At 48.0% G+C, this 25,469-nt stretch overlaps 1 protein-coding gene across 2 annotated transcripts in view; it reads left to right on the forward strand.

Annotated features, from left to right (window-relative positions):
• SPTBN4 (spectrin beta, non-erythrocytic 4) overlaps positions 1–25,469 on the forward strand; it is a 58,226-nt gene that overhangs the window by 15,515 nt on the left and 17,242 nt on the right. Inside the window, exons 16-25 of one of the 2 annotated variants that reach the window (XM_075259922.1) lie at positions 504–641; positions 2,966–3,722; positions 4,241–4,443; positions 6,757–6,847; positions 12,088–12,234; positions 18,839–19,102; positions 20,805–21,029; positions 22,362–22,451; positions 23,226–23,504; positions 24,264–24,394. In XM_075259922.1, the coding sequence (XP_075116023.1) occupies positions 504–641; positions 2,966–3,722; positions 4,241–4,443; positions 6,757–6,847; positions 12,088–12,234; positions 18,839–19,102; positions 20,805–21,029; positions 22,362–22,451; positions 23,226–23,504; positions 24,264–24,394 (2,325 nt within the window). Of the gene's footprint in view, positions 1–503; positions 642–728; positions 772–2,965; positions 3,723–4,240; positions 4,444–6,756; positions 6,848–12,087; positions 12,235–18,838; positions 19,103–20,804; positions 21,030–22,361; positions 22,452–23,225; positions 23,505–24,263; positions 24,395–25,469 lie in introns of those variants that run through there. The other variant, XM_075259923.1, reaches the window with a different exon arrangement.

The following is a 25,469-nucleotide window of genomic DNA, read 5'->3' on the forward strand; positions in this document are numbered from 1 at the left end:
GCTGTATGGTGCCATATAGGGCTCTGTATGGTGGGGCCCAGTGACCCCAGTGTTTAGTGTATATGCCAGGAGCTGCCCTGGTGGACATGTGAAATATTTGCTATAATCCCTACAGTGGCCGCCAACCATCCTCCATCTTTCCTTGATATACAATGTACAGAGCAATGGCCGCTCGGTGATCCCTACAGTTTTAGCGTTATGTATTTTCCCCATACACTTAATAGTGGAAGAAAAACCACAATGAAAATGGTTGCAGGAAAAAAAGCGACTCCAATTTTAGCTGCATTTGGCTAGTTGAGGTCTAATAGAGATTCAGAAGAGAGTTGTCTTTAATTCTTCCAATAGACTTTGATGTCTATAAGAAGTTTTGGTAGTGAAAAGGTTAAAGAATGTAATTCTATCCTGCCTATGTCACTTACAGTATGTATAGGGATCTAGGTCTATGAGGTTCGGATTCTGGGCTCCTGGGGATAGTGACCTGGATTCTTCTTCATGGCTTTTAGATTCGAGAGTCTGGACCAGGAGATGAACAGTCTAATGGGCCGAGTGTTGGACGTCAATCAGATTGTGCAGCAGCTGCTGGAGGGGGGACACCCCAGCGCCTCCGAGGTCCGCGCCTGTCAGGATCACTTAAACAGCAGGTATATAAGGAACCACTCGCAGATTTGTCTCCACTTCTCGTGTCGCACGTAATTCTCCTGAGGCCGCGGCCGCTGACAGGTCACGTATGAGACAGATGAGTGACGGGAAATGGAGACGAGACGCCATGTTGTGAGTGACATAGTAAGCGCTCAGCCGACAGCTATCTAATGAGCGCGACGTATCTAAGCTGCTTCTATAAGGGGTTATAGGGTACGCCATAAAGCCTCTATCTGATCATTGGGGTTCTGAGACCCCACCAATCCTGAGAATGGAGTCCGGCAGCTAGACTCAATGTAGATGACATTACATGGCAATGGGAGGGCTGGAGGTAAAAGAAAGAGAATGGGAGCACCAGACCCCCACTTATAGAGAATGGGAGCACCAGACCCCCCCCCCCCTCCGACTGAAAGGAATAGGAGCATCAGACCCCCCACTGAAGGGTATAGGAGCACCAGACCCCCTTACTGAAGGGAATAGGAGCATCAGACCCCCTAATTGAAGGGAATAGGTGCAGCAGACCCCCTTACTGAAGGGAATAGGTGCACCAGACCCCCCCCCCACTGAAGGGTAGGTGCATCAGACCCCCTTACTGAAGGGAATAGGTGCACCAGACCCCCTTACTGAAGGGAATAGGAGCATCAGACCCCCTAATTGAAGGGAATAGGTGCAGCAAACCCCCTTACTGAAGGGAATAGGTGCACCAGACCCCCACCACTGAAGGGTAGGTGCACCAGACCCCCTTACTGAAGGGAATAGGTGCACCAGACCCCCCACTGAAGGGAATAGGTGCAGCAGACCCCCTTACTGAAGGGAATAGGTGCACCAGACCCCTAACTGAAGGGAATAGGAGCATCAGACCCCCTAACTGAAGGGAATAGGTGTACCAGACCCCCTCACTGAAGGGAATATGTGCACCAGACCCCCTTACTGAAGGGAATAGGTGCACCAGACTCCCTAACTGAAGGGAATAGGTGCACCAGACCCCCTTACTGAAGGGAATAGGTGCACCAGATCCCCTTACTGAAGAGAAAAGGCGCATCAGCCCCCCACTGAAGGGAATAGGTGCACCAGACCCCCTTACTGAAGGGAATAGGTGCACCAGACCCCCTTACTGAAGGGAATAGGTGCACCAGACCCCCTAACTGAAGGGAATAGGTGCACCAGACCCCCCACTGAAGGAAATAGGTAGGTGCACCAGACCCCCTTAATGAAGGGAATAGGAGCATCAGACCCCCCACTGAAGGGAATAAGTGCACCAGACCCCCTTAATGAAGGGAATAGGAGCATCAGACCCCCCACTGAAGGGAATAGGTGCACCAGACCCCCTAACTGAAGAGAATAGTTGCACCAGACCCCCTAACTGAAGGGAATAGGTGCACCAGACCCCCTAACTGAAGGGAATAGGTGCACCAGACCCCCTAACTGAAGGGAATAGGTGCACCAGACCCCCCACTGAAGGAAATAGGTGCACCAGACCCCCTTAATGAAGGGAATAGTAGCATCAGACCCCCCACTGAAGGTAATAGGAGCATCAGACCCCCACTGAAGGGAATAGGAGCATCAGACCCCCACTGAAGGGAATAGGTGCACCAGACCCACTAACTGAAGGGAATAGTTGCACCAGACCCCCTAACTGAAGGGAATAGGTGCACCAGACTCCCTAACTGAAGGGAATAGGTGCACCAGACCCCCTAACTGAAGGGAATAGGTGCACCAGACCCTCATTTGCTGTGGTCAATGCTCCTAAGTTGTTTTACAGAAAAAAAAAAAAAAAAGAACTAAAAATAGACTTTTTTCCCCCTTGTTAACGAAAAAAAAATAAAAAAAATGTAAAACACAAAAATGTAAAAAAATACGAGAAGTCCCTGATTTATTCTCCTGGATAATCCTGAATATTCAGAGGCCGGATCTGATGATAAAACCTTCTGTGGCCACAAAGTCCAAGGTCTGATAACGCTGCAAAAAAATAACAGAAGAGGTTGTGAAAGAGGGAGAGAGGGGATAAAAGGGTTAAATGTACACAAAGTGCTGGCGCCGGGGCCGCGGATATTTATTACGGTCATATATACAAAATCTGCAAGAGATGAAGGGACATTTTTGGGGGGTTTCTGCCCATTTAATGTCACTATTAGGGGATTAAGGCTCCAGTCAGGTGACCCCGGGGCACAATGGACGTGATAAAGGGACATTTTTTTGCAGATGGTTTGTATCCTTAGGGCGCCGACTATCATAGAGCCCTCCCAGATCTGTAAAATCAGGCAAAAATTGTTTTAGTATTTTATTGGGGGCTTTGATTCTCCATTTTTGCTTTGTGTCTGGACAGGTGGAACCGGATTGTGGAGCTGGTAGAGCAGAGGAAGGAACAGCTCTCCTCCGTCCTTCGCTTACAGAACTATTTCTTAGAATGCACCGAGGTCAAGTCCCAGATCCGAGAGAAGAGGAAGGCCATGGAGAGCACCCAATGTGGCAGCGGGGAGCTAGGGGGGGTGCTTGCCCTGCAGAGGAAGCTCTCCAACATGGAGGCGGCATTGGTGGCCCTGGAACCCAAACTGGTCCAACTGCAGCAAGACGCAGAAGTTCTGGCCACCTGCCACCCGTCCCAGGCCATGGAGGTCCTGGTGCACTTCGAGGAGATTAGTGGGGAGTGGGAGGCCCTGAAGAGGACTTTACAGGGCTGTGAGGACTCCCTGACCGTGGCCAGCAAGCTCCAGCAGTTCATTCAGGATCTGGACAACTTTCTCACCTGGTTGGTCAAAACACAAACTGCGGTCGCGGCTGAGGAGCTGCCGTCCAACCTCGTGGAGGCCGAGAGGCTGCTGGGACTTCACGCCTCTCTGAAAGAGGAGATCAATAGATATGAGGAGGACTACAACAAGATTCAGGCGGTCAGCGACCTTCTCAGTTTGGAGGAGGCCGATCTCCCGTACCTCTCCCTCCAGCAGTGGCTGCAGAAGCTGGAAGTCGGATGGAACAAGCTGATCCAGATGTGGGAGAACCGGCGGGAGGTCCTGGTCCAGTCCCACATCTTCCACCTGTTTCTGAGAGATGTTAAGCAGGCGGAGGCGTGCCTGAACAACCAGGTGAGACGGATCCTGACCAGTCCTGACCGCTAATATGTATATAGTGGTAAAGTGCTGGATGGGGTGTATATATATTGCCCTTTTAGGGTTCTCTTTTACTGCCCTGGCCGTGCACGTGAGGTTTTGGGTTATATTGGCCGTCTCCTCTGCTTTGCTGCCTCCATATGTCGGTTGTACAGACTGGCTCGAGTGCCAGCTCCGTGTTCTATCCCTTCATTTTTGGGACATCAGGGAAGGGTTTTGGATGGGTTATTGTCCAAACAATAGAGTAGTCAGGGGGGAGGAGTCACAGCTGGGGTCTGTGGGGCAGCAGGAGGCATCATTGAGTACCCTACAAGCATCATGAATGGGCGCCGGGCCTGTACAAAGGAATGACACAAATATCGGGCACCAGAGGGTGAGGGAAAATAGAAGGAATTGTCCATGACAACCATCCATCGTCCAGGAGGGCGTCTGAGAGATCCGGATTGTGATCGGCCTCTTGTTATAACTTCACCGTCTGATTCTTCTGGTTTTAGGAATCGGCTTTGGCTCATGTTGAGTTGCCTAATACTGTGGAGGGCGTAGAAATCGCCATCAAGAAGCACAAAGATTTCCTCACCACCATGGAGATGAATTCACAGAAAGTCGCAGTGGCCGTGGACGCAGGAGAGAGCCTGATACGACTGGGAAATGTCTTTGCTGATCGAGTCCAGGAGAGGATCGGAGCTATTCAGAAGAGGTGAGGGTGGCGTGGGCGGAGTGACATAGGGCCCGGGATGAGGGGGGACCAGGGTGATGTGGGGCTCAGGATGAGGGATGACTAGGGTGACATGGGGGCTTGGGAACCAAGATGAGGGGGAATCAGGGTGGGGCCCGGGGTGGAATGGGACAGGGCCGGGGTGAAGTGGGGCGGGGCTGGGGTGATAGGACATGCCCTATATTTTACTGATTTACAGCTCTGGTTTCCTTATATAGAGCTCCAGATCCCCTGCAGAACATGGATATAAAGCTAAATCTACCACTAGAGGGAGCTCACTATATACTGTATACTGGAGGGAGTCACTGTATACTACAGGGAGCTCACTATAAACTGTATACTAGAGGGAGTCACTATATACTGTATACTAGAGGGAGCTCACTATATACTGTATACTACAGGGAGCTCACTATGTACTGTATACTACAGGGAGCTCACTATATACTGTATACTACAGGGAGTCACTATATACTAGAGGGAGTCACTATATACTGTATACTACAGGGAGCTCACTATATACTGTATACTACAGGGTGCTCACTATATACTGTATACTACAGGGAGTCACTATATACTAGAGGGAGTCACTATATACTGTATACTACAGGGAGCTCACTATATACTGTATACTACAGGGAGCTCACTTTATACTGTATACTACAGGGAGTCGCTGTATACTGTATACTACAGGGTTCTCACTATATACTGTATACTACAGGGAGTCACTATATACTAGAGGGAGTCACTATATACTGTATACTACAGGGAGCTCACTATATACTGTATACTACAGGGCGCTTACTGTATACTAGAGGTGATTTCCTACAGATATGTGTATGCCGGTAGATGCCTTAGTGATAGGAATGACCTCTTACTTTTAGGAGATTTGGTGCAAGTAACTTTTTGTTTGGTTTCCACTTTTAGTAACTAATACAGTATATAAGTGACATTGGGACAATGCTGCAGACACCTGCTCGTATACATTATATAAGTGACATTGTGACAATGCTGCGGGTGCCTGCTTTCAGGATATATATATATATATATATATATATATATATATATATATATATATACACACACACACGTGGATAGAATTATTGGTCCCTCGTGTAATGAAAGAAAATCCCACAATGGTCACAGAAATAACCGGAATCTGACACAAGTAATAACCAAACCCCATGCTGACAAGCAACAAAGCTTCTGGGACAATGTCCTATGTACAGGGAAGACTTTTTTGGCCAGGCCCATCAGCTCTATGGTCGCAGCCGGAAACATGAAGCCTATCCTGAGAAGAAGACTGTCCCTACTGTGACACATGGAGGGGGCTCTGTTATGTTCCTACTGTGACACATGGAGGGGGCTCTGTTATGTCCCTACTGTGACACATGGAGGGGGCTCTGTTATGTCCCTACTGTGACACATGGAGGGGGCTCTGTTATGCCCCTACTGTGACACATGGAGGGGGCTCTGTTATGTTCTGGGGCTGCTTTGCTGCATCTGGCACAGGGGGTCTTGAATCTGTGCAGGGTACAATGAAATCTCAAGACTATCAAGGGATTCTAGAGAGACATGTGCTGCCCAGTGTCAGAAAGCTTGGCCTCAGTCGCAGGTCATGGGTCTTGTAACAAGATAATGACCCAAAACACACAGCTAAACCCCCAAGAATAGCTAAGAGGAGAACATTGGACTATTCTGAAGGGGCTTCTATGGGCCCGCACCTAAATCCTATTGGAAGGAGCTGAAACCTGTCGTCTGGAGAAGACCCTTCACCCCCGAGACAACTGGGGCAGAGGAAGGGCCCAAAATCCCTGCTGAGAGGGGCAGAAGTCTCATTGACAGTTACAGGAGTCGTCTGATCGCAGCGATTGCCCCAAAAGGTTGTGCAACAAAATATTACGGGAACCGTCATTTCTGTCCAGGCCGTGTCAGGAGCGAAACGCAAAGTCTGACTTTTATTTCATCATTTTCAGAGAATTTTAATTTATTACTTGTGTCAGATTCCGGTTATTTCTGGGACCATTGTGGGGTTTTCTGTCATTAAACGAGGGGAACAACATTCTCGCCTATGTGTGTGTATATAGGTGGGGGGTCGAGGGGGGGTGTTAGGATTTTTTAAATGTTGGATTTAGGTTTTATTTGTCCAAAGCTGTGGAATCTGCCCCGGAACCCTGGGGGGAACAAATCTAAGAGCCCTGGCAGTGAAAGGGGTCACAGAACTGAATGGAGCGCAGGGAGGAGGAGGCGGCTTCTTTATTACAGTCTTCATGTCTTCTTGATATTGTCGTTCACCAGGAGTCAGCGGAACTTCGCCCTCGCTCAGAAGTGGCTGCAACGACTGAAGGACCATCTCCAGCTGCAGCACTTTCTGCAGGACTGCAATGAGGTAAGACTTGCTCACTTTGCTCACTGGGGCGTTTGGGGTTTTCCTAAATAGTTAATGCAGATGCGTTTCATTAGGACGTGTCCATAGGTGGTGATAGTGAGCAGTGAGATAAATCCCCGCACCTTGGAATTAGCATTTCAACCAAAGTAAAAGCCTTGCTAATAAAGTTTGTTTCATGCAGACGGCCCCAGGTTATAGCCCTATTAGGACCCCTCTATGAGCCAGAATGCAGCACAATGAAGGGGGAAGAACCCTGATTACAGCTGCCAAAATCAGCGGGGAGGGCACAATACCAGATGTGTTCACATTTACGTCTGTGGCTTTATTGGCTGTTTATGCAGCGTCAGATCAGCAGGTCTCGGAGGGGTCAGTGCCCGGGTGATCGCTGCGGCCCCTTCAGTACTTCCCGTACACAGCGTCCTCCATTGTATAGTGACTGTACTTGATATTGGGGTAACCTTGTGTGTGGAATACCGCTATAAGGTGTCAGGCACATACAGTAAATGTACACTGAGACTAAGATTACTGCAGACAAGGAGGATTGTGGTCTGTTTATGTCACTGGGTCCAGGCTGCACCTATAGATGGGGCATTTAGTTTTATATGTGTACGTGGCATCTATGGACAGACAGTGGGACATACACCTGCCATACACCTGCCAATCCTCTGTTTGATGTCATTTCCTGGAGCTTTCTGGGTGCATAAGCCAAATATTGGGGTCTTAGGTGATGTGACCTGAACCTGCCGTGAAAATATAGGTGACTGTACCACATAGATAACCCCCCTGTCCCCGCCATCTGCCCCATAAGAGAGGTGAACATCCCGTCCTCTATAGTGGGGTCTGCACTTTGGAGTGACTTGTCAGGCAGTATCTAGTACCAGGTGACAGCACAATCCGGCCTGATGTACGTGATGTATTAGCAAATAACAGATCCTTCATCCCATTTTACTGATCCCCGTACCCAAAAATAATAAATAATGTTATGGTGGAACCAAACGGGAGAGAGAGCTGCAAATATAAGAGAGATGTATTACAGGGGATGTAGTGCCGACATCTATGTCCAGTATATGGCGGGTGCTATCTGGGGTCCCGCAGACTATTATCAGATTGTCCTGCCTGTAGAGGGGCCGCACCACATATTATAGGGGGGTTAGGATTGTAGGACTATGGACACTCTTGTTCTTAAGCTGTGCCTGGCTTTATAACTCCATCCCTTTCATTGACTGTTGCTGAGCTGCAGTACCATGCCTGGCCCATGCACAAGAGGGGTGCTCTTCCCATAAGAAAGTTGATCATGAGAATAAAGACACAAAGCACTCGGCCAGGCAGGAACCTTTTCCCTTCTCCTTGCACTTTTCTTGAATAGGGTTCTTAGATGCCGTCTATCCTGTACTGATCCAAAAAGATGGCTAGGTGTGTGTGGGATCTACATGGTCGACGTGGTGTCACAGTCAGACATTGCAAAATTTAACAAACAAACAGTTACACTTATATATAGATTAGTGTCAGAGGGACGGAACGTGCAAATGCCAATGTCAGTGAGGGCGGTGCAGTTTGTCTCTATTTTCATTAGATTGCATTCGTGAACACGGCTATGTCTCCAATGTGAGGATATGATAGAGGGAGAAACACTAAGGTCAGGGATGTATATACTGTATAATGTATACTCCTATATAATGTCACTTCATTCAGTGTTACACTGTAGAAAGCTTCTTAACCATTGCCAGGACTCAGAGAAAGCCTGTGAGTCCTGCCCCCCCCACCACCACTCATATAGAAAGCCTGCGAGTCCTGCTCCCCCCCAACCACCCATATAGAGCCCGTGAGTCCTGCTCCCCCCACCACTCATATAGAGCCTGCGAGTCCTGCTCCCCCCCACCACTCATATAGAGCCTGTGAGTCCTGCTCCCCCAACCACCTATATAGAGCCTGTGAGTCCTGCTCCCCCAACCACTCTTATAGAAAGCTTGTGAGTCCTGCTCCCCCCACCACTCATATAGAGCCTGTGAGTCCTGCTCCCCCCACCACTCATATAGAAAGCCTCTGAGTCCTGCTCCCCCCCCATATAGAGCCTGTGAGTCCTGCTCCCCCCACCACTCATATAGAAAGCCTCTGAGTCCTGCTCCCCCCCCATATAGAGCCTGTGAGTCCTGCTCCCCCCTCCCCCATATAGAGCCTGTGAGTCCTGCTCCCCCCCCATATAGAGCCTGAGTCCTGCTCCCCCCCTCATATAGAGCCTCTGAGTCCTGCTCCCCCCTCCCCCATATAGAGCCTGTGAGTCCTGCTCCCCCCCCCTCATATAGAGCCTGTGAGTCCTGCTCCCCCCTCCCCCATATAGAGCCTGAGTCCTGCTCCCCCCCCCCATATAGAGCCTGTGAGTCCTGCTCCCCCCCTCATATAGAGCCTGTGAGTCCTGCTCCCCCCCTCATATAGAGCCTGTGAGTCCTGCTCCCCCCTCCCCCATATAGAGCCTGAGTCCTGCTCCCCCCCCCATATAGAGCCTGTGAGTCCTGCTCCCCCTCATATAGAGCCTGTGAGTCCTGCTCCCCCCCTCATATAGAAAGCCTTTGTCTATTAGTGGGGTGATACTGCAGGACTCACAGTATTTTCATGGCTTGTAATATTTCGGGTGAGCCTCTGCTGGTTTGGTATCTCCGGCCTTTGCCGTCCTCAGTTGGTGGCTACCATGTTGTATTTCCGCTCATCTCTGTGCTCGGCCTAGACTTTCTGTATTTGTTGGGTGTCCAGAGATCATCTTATCCTTGTATGAGATGATAAGAGTTGTAGTCTCGTTCCTCCATTCCCGACTCTATGTGCTGCTCTTGTAATTCTGATTATCTTGGTCATCTCGAGGCTCCTTATTGCAGCTGACGGGACTTCATCTCCTCGGGGGGTTTTCGGCTTCTCACATCGCTCTGATACTTACCTGCGGGGCATCGGCCTCTGCTACTTAGCATTGCAAATGACTTGTTCTCCGGCGTGGAAACGGCGAATCCACAGAGAGGTGTCTGCGTATATCTGCTGTATGTCTGCCGTATATACTGCCATGTATATCTGCTGTATGTCTGCCGTATCTTTAATGTATATTTCCAGGGTTATGACATCACTAGTGTTGCCTTGTTCTGTGCACTTGCAGACTCGGGTCTTGCAGACATTGCAGTGACATAAAAGCTTCCTTGTTCTCAGAGTTGCAGGTTTTGCTTTTTGTAGGTGTTTTCTCCCTTCTCCTCTTCTCCATTGACTTCAATATAAACAGTAACTCCGCCTGACGTAGTGAGATGTGATTGGATTTCTTTGATAAGATCTATATCAGAGTTTCTTCTATTCCCCTAATAAGATGTACAATGGCAGGACAGCTTTGCGCTCACTGGGCTGAGTCTGGTGAGAACATTGGACTCCTCGGAGTGAGGATTTCCCCAATCTCCTAGACTGTCATTCATCTAAATGGCCGCCATGTAACAGTAGATGTTCCCTCTCCAGCCTGATAAGTCCCCATGAGCTAGAGGGTTTTAGTATCCAGAATGTTAGCTCTTGGGGTTGTGTGTGAGGAGCGAGGCCTTTGTGATATAATCTGACTCCGATCCCGTGCACTGTATAGTGTAGGTGCATTATACTGCCCCTTCTATATTCCGCCCCCCTCGGTGCTGATACCAGACTCATGTGGGCTCTTTTCACCTTCATAGCAGTGACTGCAGCGCCAGGAGGGTCCGGGATCCATCACTGGGACCGATATAAACAGGGGCCACAATGCAGAACACAGACTAATGTCAGGGTCCACATCCGGGGTCACATGAGGGTCCGCAACATCTGAGGAGGTATCACATGTACATAGGGAGGTTTGTTGTTCAGAGACTTGGAAAAGCTGAATGATAAACTATAATCACCACCATGTTTAATAGAGAGATGGATGGACAGATAGAAAGACGGAAAAACAGTCAATAGACTGATAAACAAGATAGATATTACATGGATGATAGCTGGATGGATAGATAATGAATGAATCAACAGATATTAGATGGATTATAAACAGACAGATAAATATTAGATATGAGATAGATAGATAGATAGATAGATAGATAGATAGATAGATAGATAGGAGATAGATAGATGATAGATTAAGAGAGATAGATGATAGATAGATAGATAGATAGATAGATAGATAGATAGATAGGAGATAGATAGATAGATAGATAGATAGATAGATGGATGGATGGATTAGGAGATAGATAGATAGATAGATAGATAGATAGATAGATAGATAGATGATGGGCTGGATAGTCCGGGGTGCTGATCCATCTATGGAGTGATGGTCGCCGCTCTGCAGAGTGACTTGTGTAGCTTGGAGCAGGCGGCCGGAGCAGAGGAGAGGGGTGGGGGGAGATGACGCATCACATGCAGGACCCTCCCCCTCTATCCATTCACTGCAGTGGGATCATTCCACCAGCCCACCTTGACTGTGGATGGAGGGGACCTACTAGCATTGAGCATGTGTCAGGATCGCAGGGGCCCCGAGCTCCTCGCCTGCTCCAGCTGAAGGACCTGTGCCGGGGATCCAGCAGCCCACCCCTCACAGGGACAGCAAATCTCACTGCACCAAACAGCATCGCAGGACATTATGCACTGACAGCAGCTTCTGCAGCTCCTCGGCTCCATCTCGTGCAGTCTCCTGTTTATTCCTCTCCACACGACTGCTCTCTCACTGCTTTGCTATTAATCCATCGGCTCTGGCCTGTCCTCTCCATCTCTGACCCCCCATCTGTCTGTCTTGTACCTGATCCCACCTTCATGCCTCTCACCTGTCTGCACCGTCGTCTCCTGTTCTCTGCTGCTGTCTCCCAGTCCTCTTCCCTGACTGTCTCTTGCCTTATGTCTATGTCCCACCTGTAATATGTGACTGCGGTCTCACCTGTCTGACGTTGTCATCCCCCCCACCCATCATCTGTCTCTTCCATCTCCCCTCTGTCTCTTTCATTCTTTACCTGTCTCCTTAGTTTTGCACCTGACTGTCTTTTCTCCGCACTTTGCTGGATGTCTCTTCATTTTTCTCTTTTCTGATCATTTCGTCCTCTCTCCATATTATTACTCCATTATGCATCATAAAATGAAATTTTGGGAACTCTCCGCGGTCTCGCCGTACTCTACCTGCACTCTCCATAAGTAGAATCGGGGACTCTCGCAGCCCCTTCCCACAGAGCGCTCATGGATTCCTTCACTCTCACCCACCTCTCTGTGTCCCACAGCTGGATGCTTGGATCAACGAAAAAACACTGATGGCTCGGGACAACTCGCGGGACGTGACTCAAAAACTCCACAAGAAATGGCTCAAGCACCAGGCGTTTATGGCTGAGTTGTCTCAGAACAAGGGCTGGCTGGACAAGATCGAGAAGGTAAGACCAAGGCTCCTTCATTGCTTGGCTCTTGGGAGATATGGTGAGGTGGCAGCGCCACTCTGTAGACCTCATGTCCGTGAAGGCTCCTCTAGACTTTCTGTACATTCTTATTACTTACTTTGATTTTGCTTTGATCTTAATATTCAGAATAATCTCCGATCCTTGGAGAGCAGAAAGGCTGTTGGCAAGTTGTAGGAATTACGTCTTGTGATCCCACATTAGAGCTTGAGTAAGAGGCAGAACATGCTGTGTATGGCTGCTCAACCCACTGGCAAGCCTGGACCATAGGGCCGGGTGCCAGGAAGGAGGCCAACAAGCCCTTATGCCTTGGCCTTGCCAGGGAAACTTAACTCGATCTTAGGAAAGTCTAGAAGACTCGGAGTCACAACTGGATTCATGGTAGCCCAGAAAGTTGTAGTATCATGAAGAGAGGTGAGGACATTTTGGATTGAGCTTGTTGGGGCTGTAAATCGTTCATACATGGCCAAGTAAGTGGTCACCCCTAGAGTAGATGAGCTGGAGTATATATGTGTATCATACTGTTCTTGAGGCCAACCATCTCCATTGGCACCAACACCATAAATATTCCAATCTTGCACCAAGAACAGCAATAATTTTGTAGGCATACGGGCAACTTGGCTCCTAGAATAGGTCCAGCTTTACCATGGCCTTGTTGGTCGACCATTACGTGGTCGTAAATAGCTGCTGGCCAAACTCTCATTCAGCCATCAGCTATTCTTCTTGTCCTCCCCATGCACATGAATGCTCAGCAGATATGTTCCTAACATGGGGGGGGGGGGGATAGATGATTTTGGATACGTTTGGCATCTCCAATGAGAGAACAGACTGGGGAATATTTAACGTCAACATACCCAATGATAATGGACTCCCACATAGGCTGAATGAACATGGGTGAACCTTCATTGGTTGGCCGATCCTGCCGAGATTGCCAAAACCTTGGTCTACCAAACACGTTTAGGCTGAAGAAACAAAAAGAGTTTTTGGTGGGGTCTTTTAGGCAGATTCTCCAGCAGTTTTTTGAGAAGTAGATTGAGTAGCTTGTCCTTCCTCTATAGCCCGATCCTTCTTCAGGACTGTCCTTATGCTACTTAGCGGGGAGAGACTCGCCCATTGCCAGATGTCCCTACACCAGTTTCCCAAATTTTAGGTTTGCACATCAGACCTTTCCCTGTTTCCCAGTTGGTGGCTTTTGTTGGGTGATAGCCACGTATTGGATGTTGCCCCATGACATTGGGCGGCCGGGTGTTCCCTGAACATATACAGGACCTATAGGGGGGTGTAAGGATACAGGACGTATCGGAGGATGTAAGGATACAGGACCTATAGGGGGATGTAAGGATACAGGACCTATAGGGGGATGTAAGGATCCAGGACCTATAGGAGGATGTAAGGATACAGGACACATAGGGGGTTCTAAGGATACAGGACCTATAGGAGGATGTAAGGATGCAGGACCTATAGGAGGATGTAAGGATGCAGGACCTATAGGGGGATGTAAGGATACAGGACCTATAGGGGGATGTAAGGATCCAGGACCTATAGGGGGATGTAAGGATCCAGGACCTATAGGGGGATGTAAGGATCCAGGACCTATAGGGGGATGTAAGGATCCAGGACCTATAGGGGGATGTAAGGATCCAGGACCTATAGGGGGATGTAAGGATCCAGGACCTATAGGAGCATGTAAGGATACAGGACACATAGGGGGATGTAAGGATACAGGAGCTATAGGAGGATGTAAGGATACAGGACCTATAGGGGGATGTAAGGATCCAGGACCTATAGGGGGATGTAAGGATCCAGGACCTATAGGGGGATGTAAGGATCCAGGACCTATAGGAGGATGTAAGGATACAGGACCTATAGGGGGATGTAAGGATACAGGAGCTATAGGGGGATGTAAGGATACAGGAGCTATAGGGGGATGTAAGGATCCAGGACCTATAGGGGGATGTAAGGATCCAGGACCTATAGGGGGATGTAAGGATCCAGGACCTATAGGAGGATGTAAGGATACAGGACACATAGGGGGATGTAAGGATACAGGACCTATAGGAGGATGTAAGGATACAGGACCTATAGGAGGATGTAAGGATACAGGAGCTATAGGGGGATGTAAGGATACAGGACCTATAGGAGGATGTAAGGATACAGGACCTATAGGGGGATGTAAGGATACAGGACCTATAGGGGGATGTAAGGATACAGGACCTATAGGGGGATGTAAGGATACAGGACCTATAGGAGGATGTAAGGATACAGGACCTATAGGGGGATGTAAGGATACAGGACCTATAGGAGGATGTAAGGATACAGGACCTATAGGGGATGTAAGGATACAGGACCTATAGGGGGATGTAAGGATACAGGACCTATAGGGGGATGTAAGGATACAGGACCTGTAGGGGGATGTAAGGATACAGGACCTATAGGGGGATGTAAGGATACAGGACCTATAGGAGGATGTAAGGATACAGGACCTATAGGGGGATGTAAGGATACAGGACCTATAGGGGGATGCAAGGATACAGGACCTATAGGAGGATGCAAGGATACAGGACCTATAGGAGGATGTTGCAATGGTCGCGGCCACGTCCCGTAAAGGTCACGTCTATTTATAACCTCCATCCATCTTCTCATACTTCTGGATTCCAGGGTTATTGTATTTTTGGTTGCTTATGTAATTCTCGGTAACCAGACACCCACTTCCTGTAAACATGACGCCAAATCCGCCTGCTAGATTTCGGTAAATTTCCAGTGCCGGGCAGAAGAGTCTGCAGATTGGACTGTATGGCCGGTGCCAGCCCCGATGGCAGCTCTGAGAGCTCTGGCAGATGCAGCTCATACACAGGGCACTTGCTCTGGACGCAGCGGCCTCAGGATTTTGTGTTTTGCTGTCAGTCCGATCGGATCGCCAGCACGAAGACGCCAAGATTGCTGTAAACATTTTATTCCAGGGATTAGCATATGGCTGCAGTGTCAGCGGGCGCCAGGTTATTCCTCCGTGCGATGCAATAGCCACAGCTGCGGCCATTATTTAGATTTGTGTATCTTGTCCTTATCTGAGGTCAATGCCCTGTATATACTATACTATATACCTATAGACTGTACCCAAGAGCTTACAATTCAGGATCGGACAGTCAGACGGACCTGATGTTATTACTGTGTGTGTACCAGCGAGGACCTGACGTGTCTCTACTTATATTCATCATGAATCTGTAGCAGCTTTCCTTTATAACCCAGTGCTGCACTGTCCCTATGTTATTCCTCCTGGAAATGTCTGAATTTATTTATGTAGGGGGGGGGGGGGGGGTCCCTGCACAATCTGACCCAGTGCTGATAATATGGCAGGGCAATGGAAATATCTAGTTGTCCAATCAGTTATAGATTTCCTGGAGGAATAACAGAGGAGCAGCACAATGCAGAAGATAACAAGCATTTACTAGACCAGACGTGTCAGCACAGGGGACGGCTCCTCTGTAAGGCTGCATTCACACAGAGATTTTACGTGCTGTTGTATTCCAGCAAAGAAAAGTATTGCAGATATTTTATGGTGTTTTTCTTTTGCCGTGTTTTGCATTTTTTTCCTATAATGAAATTAATAAGCGAACCACAAACCCAGAGCAATGAACGTCAAACAGGTGAAAAGAGATGATATCTGAGGCTGTGACTAGTATCGAGGCTCAGCCCCATGTGAGAGGAATAGCTGCAATACCAGTCACAGCCCAAGACAAGGGTGGCGCTGTTCCTGAAAGATGAAGCAGCCCCTGACAACCCTGGTGTTCTGACAAGCCATGATGCAGCAGTAGTAGTCAGCGTGCTGAGGCCACAACATCGTCCCCCATATTCTGACGCTACCAATTCTAATAAGGATTTTACAGTTTGGGCCCTTCTTTGGACGTGTTCACACGGCAGGTTTGCAGCAATTAGCTGAACGTGATGCAAACCACAAATCGGAGGTTCAGCCTTGGGTTCTGATTGTCTTATGCAGTGTCTGATCTGTGTGAACACGTGCTAACAGGTCCATGACAATAATCTGTAACCTACAGAGATACCTGGAATTACTTTACACCACAGCGCCACCACAGGGCAAATGCAGCATTACATGGCGACTGTCGAAATCCGGATCCTTAATATCTCTCCAGGGACGTCAGCGTGAGGCGATCGCCAGGTCGGGTTCCTCAAGGAATAAAACCAAATCCAATAAGACCGATGAAGGGGTTAATTCCATCTTATTAGATTTCTTGCTCAATTCTGTCATATAAAATGGGGCCGGCGTGACCCAGATAGCGTGACTTCAGATGTGTCGCACCCATGTGACATATCAAGGGCCTCCAGGCATCTCTTATCTCGCCTTCCACCAGCCAGACACCAATTTGCATTAAATCCGATTATTTTGCCCCCTTTTCTTTGAAGAAAAATAATAAGATCAAGTATGTGAGGAATGAAGGAGAGAAGAGACTGCCATCGCAACGTCTACGAGGACAGAATGACTGGTCATGTGTGTGCGGGACTGAGCATGACGAGCCGTCCCCATACCGGCATCCTGATACAGTCACATTGCACAATTTGGCGCCTTCACAGAAATTACTTATTTTGCTGCTAAGAACAATGAACGTTGTGCGGCCTCAGGGACTTCCATGTTTGATCCGCGCACCATACAGTTTTTTTTACGGACACCTTTCTTATTTTTCTACATCACCTAACAATGAATCTGGGAAACTACGCACAGCAAACGGAAGGCGACAAATACCCATAGACTTGGATGGCCAAGACGAAAGAGAAAAACGTGAGCGCAGGCCACAGAGACTACCGACCTGTGGATGGTTCTATTCACTCTTATGCGTCTGTGCGATGTCTGTTTTTTTCATGAAAAACCCTTAAGACACTTTCACATGAACAATTTTTCTGTCCGTGAGAAATCCAGAGATGGCACATCATAGCAGAAGGATTTAGTCATAGGGGAAGGAGTCGGTCATAGCAGAAGGAGCCGGTCATAACGGAAGGAGCCGTCATAGCGGAAGGAGCCGGTCATAGCGGAAGGAGCCTTCATATCGGAAGAAGCCGGTCATAGCGGAAGGAGGCGGTCATAGCGGAAGAAGCCAGTCATAGCGGAAGGAGGCGGTCATATCGGAAGAAGCCGGTCATAGCGGAAGGAGGCGGTCATAGCGGAAGGAGGCGGTCATAGAGGAAAGAGCTGGTCGTAGCGGAAGGAGCCGGTCATAGTGGAAGGAGCCTTCATATCGGAAGGAGCCGGTCATAGTGGAAGGAGCCGGTCATAGTGGAAGGAGCCGGTCATAGCGGAAGGAGCCGGTTACACGTCCATTTCTATCACAGACCAATAGAGACTTAGTAATGTTACCCGGCGAGTTATTTCTCTTCTCTACTCGTCTTCGTCACTCAAGTCTGTGGGGCTGTGAGATGAAATATCCAGCACTTGGCCTTCCGTGGCCATCAGTTGTGTAAATCATCCGTGGACTGTCCGCGAAGATACAAAGATCAAAACCATAGATACAATAGGATGATTTTTTTTGTTGTTTTATTTTTCTTTGTTCTTGGCTTTTGTTTTTCATCTTGAGCCCAGATTATTATTTTTTTTTTTGATTGGGGGGGGGGGGGGGTCATGGCGACAGGTTCAAGGTGGTAAAAGTAAAATATTGTAGGAAGCAAAGTAGACACCAGTAGCTGAAAACATCCAGTATTTTAGTCCTCAGGACGGGACCGTTTTTTGTACATTTCTATAAGTGTGAATGAATAAGTGTGAATTTGAGTCTCAAACTGTCCTACAAGGGAAATTCTGCCTTAAAGAGGAGATGTTGTGATGAAATCTACAGTCGGCAGGTTATAGAGCAGGAGAAGCCAAGCAGAGCAATCTATAGATAGGGGGGAAGAGATTCCGTGTAACTGGTTATTTATCCATTTACATCCCTGTTCATTCTGGGTTTAGGAGTCCAGTGGGCGGTCCTATCAGTGACCTTTGCCGTTGCAGGAAACTTTAGTTATGATCCATGAACTAAGAACTTCACCTGATATACTGTGAGATTCCAGTTCTTAAATTCCCTTATGGGGAGGAAGGAAAAATTTCTGCTGGAAAGACAATAGACACGAGACTGTAGTAGAGTCCTCACTAATGGGAATGGTGCCTATAGGGCATTGCTTCCAATCCGAATTTCCATAATCTATGATGTATGGATACATGTGAATGAATAGTGCTAAGTGCACACACGTCCTAGTCGTACATTATCAGCCACCATGAGCAGAGGCGGAGAGATATACAAAGAACAAATCTATTATATAATGATCAGCAAAGAAGTGAACCCATGTCTTACATTATATACGACTGTATGGACACTTATACAAGAAAGCTGTCTGTCGTTCATTAGGACCGCCCACTGGACTCCTAACCAAAACGTGAGCTGGGGTTATAGTAACTTCCTAGTTGTGCTGAATTCTAGTTGTACTTTCCCTATAGAACCTTATATCATCCTGCTCGACTCTTCCGGCGCTATAACCTGTCCATATCAACATATCACATGGGTCATAACTCAATGATTAATCCCCCATCATATAATCTACACAGGAAGGTCATCAGCTCATCCAGGAGAAGCCGGAGCTGGCCGGGGTGGTGAAGAAGAAGTTGGAAGAGATCCGTCAGTGTTGGCTGGAGCTCGAGTCCAGTACACAAGCCAAAGCCCAGCAGCTCTTCCAAACCAATAAGGCCGAACTGGTGGTACAAAATTATTCAGACCTGGGCAAAAGACTTCATAGGCTGGAAGAGCAGCTGCAACCTGTCGAGACGTTTCCTGACATTTCCACTGTTAATACCCAACTGAAGAAGCTTGAGGTGAGTGTCTTGTGTTATGGGCCAGTAAACCCTTGGGATAGGCTCGGCTTTGTTCTTAGTATAGCGACTTATCCAATTTAGTAATCTGTCGGACCTGATGCTACAGATGGGGTGTCCAGGACACATTGAACCGTGAGTGTGAGCTCTGCAGATGTCTGTCCACCGATGTCTGTGCAATCTACAGGGAAACCTCTCCTAAAGGCCAGGTTGACATCGAGCCACCATATTGAATGCAATGTGTGTGTTGGGGCTTCCACAGCCTGGTCTGGTGCCTGGTGGTTCTCCGGCCATACGTTGGGGAAGATGTTCTTCGGCCATACTCAGGATAACGCACCACAATGGTCTGTGGCTGGTGAACAATCCTGGTGATGAGTATACAGGTGTCGGGTCTGATTTACTCCTCTACCATCCTTCATTCACCGCTCACTTTATTGAGGCAGAGATAAAGTTTGGGCTTTGTGCTTGCTCATCATTCATACACCTCATTCTTCCTACAGCGTGACGCAGACCCCCACGGCTGTCCATCATCTCAGTGCATTGTGTTCCCAGACCATTGCGTGGCCCCTGGTACGGTAGATTGTGTGTAGTATTGTGTGTGTGTCTTGTTCTCATTTGTCTTCGTGACGTCTTGTCTTCGGTCTATGGCTGCCATGCTCCACTGTCACTGGTTCTTCTCCCATTGCCTGGTTTTTGGCTTTCATTCTTGGATGTGAGCCATCTGTATCTGCAGCTACGTCTACAATTCCATCAGATTTTTATGTTCTCACTTTTCATTCATGATCCTAAGGCACCTTGTAAAGCTGTGGATGTTCTTGGTATCACGTGAGGCTTGGTCCTACTACAGATAGAATAGGTTTCCTTGCATGCATGTCCTTTAAAGAGGACCAGTCGTGGCTTCACATCAGGGTAACCAGCAGCAGACGTTCACAGCCGCCGCCTTGCTGATACCATTGATGGTTTTCTTCTGGGCTCCCTTGTTCATCTCTGGCACTGATAGCAGTAATGAGTCAAGTGGGAGGTCCAGTAATAGTGGCTAAAGTGCTAAGGACCGCCCACTGGCTCTCTGCAGGTGACTGAAGGAGCCTACAAGTAAGAGGGAAGCAGCGACTTGGGGTATGTGTCATGCATGAGACATGGTGTTCGGCTCTCTTTAACTTGACTCATGTTGAATTGTCTATATCGACCAATGTTAGATATCGAAAACCTTTCCCCTACAGGAATGTCCTTCACTTCCTAAATCTAGTAGATTTGCCCCATGGCAGTGAATTTGCCCCCATAACTATGTCCTTCACTTCCTACTACTAGTTTTGCCCCATAAGAGGGGGCTCACAGTTATCTCTGTGGTCAAGAGTCTTGTGCTCAGTTCAGATAATGTGATTTGGAGAGGAATTTGAGGGGATCTTCTGCCATGAAGTCCTTTCCACTATAGTGGGTTTGCTCAGTGATCGGCCTCAGAAAACAAGGGGTTAATCAGTACAGCCTCTCTCGTATGGCCGGTCCTGCGTGTCCGTCGCTGCCTCCTGAACAATGGCGAGCAGATTATGGACAGAATTTGGAGCTGGTTTTGAGGCAGAATCTGAGGGATGGTCAAGCAGGTGTCTCTAATCTAAATGTGTGAACATCCCCTTAAACTTTATAGATGCCCCTTAATGTCCCAGAAATCCTTTGTGCCTTGGTCTCTGAATTTCCTCCCTTGATGCAGACGATGGAGTCCCAGATGGAGGAATGGTACAAGGAGGTTGGCGAGCTGCAGGCACAGATTGCATCTCTGCCCCTGGACGTGGTGAGCCAGGAGGCGGTGGAGGAAAAGCAGAATGAGGTCGGCACTAGGATTGTGCGTTTGATCGAGCCCTTAAAAGAAAGACGACGCATTCTTCTGGCCTCCAAGGAGGTTCATCAAGTCACCCGGGACCTGGAAGACGAGATTGTGAGTATTCACTGAACATCAATGCAGACGTTTCCTGCAGTCGGATATATATATACTGTAAGTAAGTCATAGAGTGTCAGCACTGTATGGCGGGGTAAGTGGCCCATGTCCCAGACGCATCACGTAAAATATACCTACATTTGTAGAAGACTTTTCAGTAAAAGCTTCCATGTGTACGTGAGGACAGTGCTATATCCAGTCATTGTATTACTTGTATTCTGCATGTTCTGTCTCTGATTCTCAGTTATCTCTGAGCTGGTGGATGGAGACCAGTTGGTGTAATGTCTGCCATAGCAGAACAGAGTGAAAATAGGAGATTCTGCTCCCTAACTCTTCCCCTCACTCACTGAGAAGCAGCAGCAACATACAGGACATTATACAGCTATGCTCATAAGGAATAAAGTAATAATTGTCTGATGCAAGATATAAAACTAACTGTTAGCTGCAGCATTATACAGAACATTATACAACGGTGCTCATTAGGATTAATGTGTATATTTGATGTAAGATGGAAGACTTACTATTATCTGCAGCACCATACAGAACACTATACAGTGGTGCTCATCAGGATTAATGTGAATAATAGACTGATGTAAGATAGAAAACTTACTCTTAGCTGCAGCACTGTGTCTCTCTGCTGCTTCCTCTTTTGTCTCCTCCTACTTCCTCCTTGCTCCATAGACTTCTATGGACACTTGTCATCTATTACCTTTATGAGCTAACCAGGAGGGATTCAAGTGAGATGTCATTTTAGGCAGAGGGAGCGAGGAGGACCAGAGGCAGATAAGAGGAGGAGAAAGAAGCATTTTTCCCAGTTTCTTACATTGGCTTGTATAATTGAATTGTGTAAAGTTTATGGAGCATTTGGATCTGATCGGGCTCATTGGATATACATTTCTAGGATGACTTGGTGGAGGGCCAGGGAATAAACATTTGTGTCCAGCTCGATATTGCCTTTTCTTACTATGGATAGGCCATCAGTTTGTGACCTTTTGGGGTCTGACACTCAGACCCTGCACAGATCAGCTGTTGTAGCAGCCTCAGGACGGGTGTAATAGAAGTGACCCAGCAGCCCCGTCCACTGTCTAGTGGTAGTTCTGGAGAATTACAGCACCAGTCACATGACTTGAATAGGGCCGGTGCTGCACCCACTGCCGTCCTCTGATCTGTGCAGGGTTTGAGTTTCGGCCCCCACAGATCACATAACAAGGACCTATCCTGTGACTATTAGTATGTTTTGGGCCGGACGACCCCTTTAAGCTGTGTCTGTTCTGTATGTGGATAGTAGCCATAGAGATCTCTTGTAACTCCTTCGTATTTCATCTCGCCCAGTCCTGGATTCAGGAGAGACTTCCTCTCTCAACATCGAAAGATCACGGCACTAACTTACAGACCGTTCAGCAACTTATCAAGAAGAACCAGGTAAGTGTCTGCGTCTTCTCACATCTAGACATTGGTTGCAAACCTGCAAGTGATACATCAGGAAATGGACATGTTTGGTTCATACTAGTGCCAGGTGTCCGTTGTTCTGATCTGCAGACAGCAATGACTATAATGGGGGTCCATCGGGTGTTTTCTTTAGCCGAAAGCGCCGAACGTTAACGTTGTCCATGTAGAATTTTTTCATTCTGCAATTTTAGGACAGTTCTGAATGAAGACTCCAATACAAATGTGAACAAAACCTGAGCGAGTTTACGAGATTCCTTCTCCCCTCCCCCAACACACTCATACACGTACTATTTTGACTTAGCCGAGTGTGCATATGATATAAACAGCTGTAATGTAGATCTGGAGGAAGTTTATGTCTTGAGATGCAACATGCCCAATCCTTATTCTACCAAAAATCTGCACTGGGGTACGGACATCAGATGGTGGAGCCGGATGTGACTGACCCCGCACTGCTGTATGGACAGACGTGCGGCTCCTGGGTGTCAGAATAAGAGGGGAGTGGCTGACGGCAGGATGTGCCCGGGCTGCGGCCCCATAAAACAAGGCTCCGAGTCCAATAGACCACCCAGTGATAACCTGATTATTTTTATTGACGCACCAACTCCTTGAAGACTCTCCATATAATTGGAAGGACAAGTCTTCATTGATCACAATAAAGTTCCCAAAACCTTACCCCATGTCTGTCTCTTACTGGATGTTTGTGCCTCCTCTTTAATTTCATTGTGTTTGCTCCAATCTCTTTACTAGAACCTGAGGAGGGAGATTCAGGTCCATTCCCCCCGCGTGGACGACATCTTAGAGCGTGCAGGCGCCATTGCCAGTATTCGCACTCCGGAGGCAGAAGGGGTCCGCATAGGGTTTGAGAGTCTGCGGGAGATGTGGGATGTGCTGCGGGAGGAGACTGAGAGGCGGCAGCAGCTTCTGGACATCAACTACCAGGTGCAGCAGTATTACTTCGATGTGGGCGAGGTGGAGACCTGGCTAAGTGAGCAAGAGCTCCTGATGATGAACGAGGAGAAGGGGAAGGTAAGAAATGACTAAGAATCGTATTAGGGTAACTGCTTAGCGCTCCATGTTTAAGTTTTCTGCAGACACCTCAATTTCCTTTGTCATCCAAGAACATTCTTTGACCGTCATGGAAGTCGTTTTACCAGAGTCCATCTGCCTCTCAGTAAAAGACCCCGTGATGGTCTATATATGATGGATGCAAAATGACAGCAGTCATGTGATTTACCCATGTGTCTCAGCTATCCCTACCCATATGGTCTCCTGCATGGGCACTGAACGGTAGTAAAGCACAGATATAGGTCCTGCTGTCTGTATCTCTATGTACACAGAACATGGTCAGCCCCTGCACAGAAGAGGCCAAGGATGGCCAAGAAATTGAAGGATCTCTGCCATGTGTGACGTCTTCTCAACAACCTCTGAGCAATCCCTTTATTATAGTGACATAGTAGATTTTATCCGATAGGGATCATGCCTTTAGGGCGTCGCCTCCAGTCAGAAATGTCATAACATATAATGACTAGTGCCGAGTGCAAAGCATCTTAGTAGGACATGGGAACGTCTCCAGATTAGGAATCTGTAGAGAAGCATCCAGATCGCACTTGAGATCAGCAGGTCGTAGTGGAGTTATTGTTAACCCTATATTCTCCTGAGACCACCTTATCAGCAGCCTAAGCTCCTTGTAGTGGTGGTTAGTGGAGCCCAGCGGAGGGGAAAGGGGGTGGGGGTTATCTAGCCTTTTCTTATCACATATATAACAGTCCCATTCCCTCCGTACAGGACGAGCAGAGCACGCTGCAGCTTCTCAAAAAGCACCTGATGGTGGAGCAGACCATTGAGAACTACGAGGAGACAATCGCTCAGCTGTCCCGGCAGTGTCGCAGTCTCCTAGATTTGGGGCACCCCGACAGGTGAGAGTGTGACAATCTCCCCTAGAGATTATACATGGTAGCAACCTATCCATAGCCGTAGCTTGAATCCCTTCCCGTAGATGTTGGGGGTTGCTGTGCATATTTATAGGGGTCACTACAAGTCCCAGCAATCTCATCATGTCCATGTCAGTGTTTCTGTGGATTACCCCAATCTGTACAATACATTACTGACAGATGTGAAGAGTCCGAGAGACACTTCATACAATATGGATGTGTCTGATCCCGGTGTCTGTGGCCTCTAAGGGTCTGTTCACACAGAGGCCAAAATACACCTTGAATCAAACAGGACACGGAAAAAATAAGTGTCCTGCTGAACGTGGCAGGGATCCGGAGGGACGGCGATGGGTTTTAGGCTGGTCCATCTACCAGACACATTTCCCGGCCGTAATGTCGCTCAGTTCATTTGATCTCCACTTATGAGTTGAGTTCGTCTGTCCCGAGCTCAGTCAGTAGTGATCCAACACATGGACCCGATTCCGGGATGGATTGTGGCCTTGTGCAGTCCTTGCAGGTCTCTGTAGGGTCACAGGAGTGCACTGATACCAATGGGCAGCCATAATACTTTCTCCTGCAGTGCTGTGTAACCTGCGCTCCTGCAAAGGTTCCTCACCTATAAGAGATGATCACAAGGGAGTCCCCGGACGGTTTTAGGGACCCCAGGTCAGACGGTTGTGCACATCCGGGGTCCTCTCACTAACATGTACAAGTAATTGACAATAAATAAAATCTCTTACAGTCCTTCAGGTAGTGTCGGGCGACTGCTGGTCTGGCCAAAAGCTATTCCTTAGGACTCCCTCATACACTTGCACACTTGGGCAAAGGCAACATGGAACATTGAGGTTAAAACGATTGGGCATGCGGAAATCCAACATGTCCAGCCATTCTTTTCTGCAATAACTGCAGACTCTGGGCAGCCCATATATAGTTGATGTCATCAACCTTCAGTAATGTATAGGATATATATGTGGTATATGGCCGCCTTCACATACTAGTAATGCATAGGATATATATGTGGTATATGGCCGCCTTCACTTACCAGTAATGCATAGGATAT

The sequence above is a fragment of the Leptodactylus fuscus genome, chromosome 11 (genome assembly GCF_031893055.1).
Source record: "Leptodactylus fuscus isolate aLepFus1 chromosome 11, aLepFus1.hap2, whole genome shotgun sequence".
NCBI classification, from domain to species: domain Eukaryota; kingdom Metazoa; phylum Chordata; class Amphibia; order Anura; family Leptodactylidae; genus Leptodactylus; species Leptodactylus fuscus.